Source organism: Octopus bimaculoides, chromosome 3 (assembly GCF_001194135.2).
Source record: "Octopus bimaculoides isolate UCB-OBI-ISO-001 chromosome 3, ASM119413v2, whole genome shotgun sequence".
NCBI lineage: Eukaryota > Metazoa > Mollusca > Cephalopoda > Octopoda > Octopodidae > Octopus > Octopus bimaculoides.
Window position 1 is genome coordinate 112,577,422 of NC_068983.1, and position 4,630 is coordinate 112,582,051.

Below are 4,630 nucleotides of genomic sequence, written 5' to 3' on the forward strand. Positions count from 1 at the left end.
ATATATATATATATATATATATATATATAGATAGATAGATAACTTAGAGAATGTACATAACGAACATACAAAATGATGGAGTATTTATGACCAGAAAAGATTTGATCAAAAGCCTACTCATTCAAGCCTTCCTAGGGTTAAAATGCAACAACTTTAAAAACTTTCATCTTTATACATTTTTATATTAGTAGCATAACGATATTAAGTATGTCAAAGAAAAAAAATCATTCTCTCAAGAAATAAAGAATAACTAACCATTGTTCTTTTGGTTTATTACACTTTAATATATATATATATATATATATATACATATATATATGAAAATATTAGTGAAATAGAATCTAATAATTATGGATAGGTGGGAAGGTTTTTTTTTTTACCAAAAGTAAGAAGAAAAGAAAATATTGAGTAATGTCATACCTAATTTAAATAAATAAACATTAAAATGATATCAAGAATATATAAAAAATGGATGAAATTGATATAAAGAAATGAGGAAAATATTTGAAGAATAGAAATGTCTAAGACTTGACAGTTTGTTAAAGTAAATGCATAAAAGATATGACACAAAAAGATGTGATTGTTTGGTTTGTGTGTGTGTATGTAGTGTACACACATACAACTCAGGATTATAAACTTTATCCATGCTCATAAGGATATACACTTGACATATGTAGATGTGCACATTTATGAATACAGATATTAAAAATATGCTTGTGACAAGACGTAAAACTTATACTTATATGCATATTTCATATGTATATATATATGTTTACATATATATGTGTGCATGTGTGTGTGTACATATATGTATATATGTATATGTGTATGTATATATATATATATATATATATATATATATACACACATATATAGATAGATAGATAGATAGATTGATAGATACATACATACACGTGTATGTATATATATATATATATATACTTATATATATTCATATACAATATACGTATAAAAATCTTTATATATGTACATGCATCTTTCTTTCTATGTGTGTGTGGGTGAACTGATATTACTCACTGAAAGGAAGCAAATTTCTAACACATTCTCCTTTTTCATATTACTTCTAACAAATCTCAGGCAACTTCCCTTCAGTGATAGCCTACATTGTAAGCTACATGTTTCTCCATGTGAAATGCTGAGTTTTCTCTACACAACAAAAAGATATAAAACATGTAAACAGCTCTGTTGTCTCTATTAGATCACTGGGCCTACTAAAAAAGAGCAACCAAATTCTCTCATGTCTTACACTTCCATTTTAAAAACAAAGAAAATATATTTTGACCATTGTAATCATTGAGACACAAGAAAGAGAAAGAATGTTCATAGCTGAAATACTCTTGAACATAGGTGTGTTTAACCATGGTCTGGTTTGGAATAACCAGTCATTATCATCACAATCATCCCTCAACAGTTTTGTGTGTAAACCATGCACATGTTTTCTCGGTTACATTCATAATTTGATGAACTGCTTAATCAGCAGACTTTCTCTCAGCCACACTCAAAATCCTTGTGTCAAATACCCCGAAGTTTACTTTGTCTATTTACACTGTACTAATCAGCAAACATTCTTTGCCAACTCTCCACAACATTGCATCAAATAACCAGAAATTTGCTTTGTGTATTTATACTGTACTAAAATAGATTTTGCTCTTCAATCTTTCTGTACTTGCTCAATGTGTGTCAATCTGAATATAAACTGGTATGCTCTGCCTGCCTAACTCTCAACTCCCAAAACTTGTAATTTATCATTGTTTTCCTCCATAAACACAACTGGAACTTTCTCATTGTCAATGTTTTTGTTCAATCATTTTCCTTTGAGAATTTAAATTCAATACAAACAATATTAGCCTCAAAATTAGTTATCATTCTGGCCTTGTGCCAAAGTCTGAAACTAATATTAGTTACCATTATCCTGAGTCCAAAGACCCAAAGTGACTTCCAGTTAAAAGTTTTCCATTCTCTTTTTACCATTTAATAAAGGAGGAGAAGGTAGTGCACCTAACAAGTTCTCTTCTTTTATTTGAAGCTTCCAACACTTGTAGGAAGAAGGAAGTTATCCTTAAACCTGACACCTAACCAAAATGCTTGCAACAGAGTGAGATTTACTAAACATACTCAAGAACCAGTTGGTAGTGTTCAGTTAGATGATGAATTTAGGTCAATCATTGAGGGACTCTGATCACAAAGATCCAAAATGCTTATTGCAAGACATTTTACAGTTCTGTCAGTCTTACAGTTCTGCCAGTCTTACAGTTCTGCCAGTCTTACAGTTCTGCCAGTCTTACAGTTCTGCCAGTTCACCAACTGGCCTGGTTCTTTATTTTATTGGTGTTGAAAAGATGAAAGGCAAAATTCTCCTCTATTGAATTTAAATTCAGAGTGCAAAGAACCAGAACAAAACTATTTTGTTTTATGCTTATGACCCTGCCATCTTACTATGTACATTGTGTAACCTTTTACTATAGATATTGTACTGAGCTTGAGTGAAGAATAAAAGCCAAAAGAAAATTAGTGCCTGTACTTATGTCCCATAACTTAACAGTGAAACAAACAGCAACTACTAAAGTAAGTATCAGTCTTAGAAATAAGAATTTGTTTAACATGATCAACTAAAACTCTTTTAGGCATATTCACACTCCATTGACTGAATCAAATAGAGTAGTTATATATGTATAAATGTCTTTACATGAGTCTATATCATCATCCATTCTATATCAAGAGAAAGAGAAGTTGCATTAAAAAATGAACCTTCAATATTTATTTCAAACTTTCTTTATCAGACCAAGAAGCAATTTTTTTACATTTACTTGTATAGACCTATAATCCTTTAGAATAGTCAATACACTACTGTTGCTGCATTAAAACTTATTCAATACTCTATTTGATATTCTCAATTAAAACTCTTGGGACATCTCCACTCCTTGTTTCCAAAGATTTTTCATTAATTTTAATTGCATTGGTATTAACTGGAATTGTTTTCAAAACTACTTTTCTCCAATTTTCCATAATCTGTTTCAATTCAGCAGATGCCCCTAGATTACGAATCCCCTTGGCATATACTTTGCTTATGACATACAAAAATATAATTCAATAAAACAATAGAACACATTTTTACAAAAGTTAAATAACTTGGAAAATAATTGACTTCTAATGCTGGGATTTTCTGTCTCCTGCTAAATCTTTTACTTTACATATTTTATAACCTGCCTAGCATTTTAAAATTTAAAGCTTTATATTTATTTTACCCATCGACACATATAAACATATATGTATATAAATGTATATGTGGAGTAAAGATAGCTGTAAAATTAAGCTGCACTGCTGATTCCATAATTATAGGTTCAAATCCTTTTATTGTTGCAAGCAAAATTCCCACTTCTGCTTGCATCAATGTATCTAACTGAAAAATGACATAGTCTACTCCTACTTCTGCATTGAATAATGTGATTAGCATTAAAATGCAGTTAGTGCTAAGAAGGCAATCTCACTACAAAATATTTGCATAGTGTTCAAAATTGAAAAATAAAATGTAAGATGTGTTGCTTTACAATGAGAATGAAAATTTCATGGGTAAACGTTACACATTCCTATTCTTCATGACACATAAGTAAACTTTAATTTATTATATTTTCCTTTATTGAATTGGCCCTTGCCAATGCAAGTTGTGATTTGTTCAGCTTAAATGCCAATTGATTATCAATATTTAAAGAAATCTAAGAAAAATAAGCAAAGATTCCATACCTGATTCTATACAGTTCTCCTTTGTTTTGAAACAAGGATCTGGGTAAATTTTTAATCCATTTGGCCAGAATATTGCTTGAATAACATTCAGTACCAGTTTATAGTTTGATCCATATGGGCTCAGTTGTAGAACAAGTTCAAACTCTTGTGATGATGGATTAAAATCGTATAATTTGTATTCAAAGTGTACTAGATTTTCTTTACCAAATAATATCCACCCAGCAGGAGATCGAAATGCTATCTGTTGTAGAGATTTTTTCAATGTCTCTGTGTTAGGACAAGAAGAACTGTTATTATTTGTGTAAAGCAACATCTGAAGCACATCCCTGATAATGGAAGTGTAATGTAAATTGTGTGTGTCTTGTTTATTTTCTACAAAATACCTACTGACATTCAAGTCAACAACAGAGCTTGCATAGTTGGATGGAAGTTCTGAAAGGAACGAAACTTGTAAAACAAAAGTATATTCAAGTATGTTGTGAATGGTTGCCATATGTTGTGGTTGACTTTTTGAAGTCTGGCGTGTTATTCTTTCCATATATTCTTGAACTGTCCGGTAAGGAGATGGATTGAACATGATTACTGCATGATGCTTCTCAATAATTCCAATATTTTGGTTCCGAAAAAGCAAATGATGAATGTCTTCTTCTCCCATACAGAGTAATATTCCTAAAAGTAAAGAGAGAAATCAAATAACAATTATTAAGTATCTTCAAAAACATTTTAATCAATAATTTAAAGTTTAAAATGTTACAATCTTTAAATGAATCAAAAACTTATGTTAAGGAAATTATTAGCATGAAAATATTTAACTGAGGTAATTAGTATTACCCAATACTATTCAGTAGCTGTTTGGTGCATTTTTAAT

General features: G+C 30.1%; 1 protein-coding gene across 1 annotated transcript in view; it reads right to left on the bottom strand.

Annotated features, from left to right (window-relative positions):
• LOC106868455 (retinal guanylyl cyclase 2) overlaps positions 1 to 4,427 on the bottom strand; it is a 363,114-nt gene extending 358,687 nt beyond the window's left edge. The window contains exon 1 of the mRNA XM_052966448.1: positions 3,763 to 4,427. Coding sequence (XP_052822408.1) covers positions 3,763 to 4,417 — 655 coding nt within the window. The 5' untranslated portion in view covers positions 4,418 to 4,427. The remainder of the gene's footprint in view (positions 1 to 3,762) is intronic.
• Between the last annotated feature and the right edge of the window lie 203 nt (positions 4,428 to 4,630).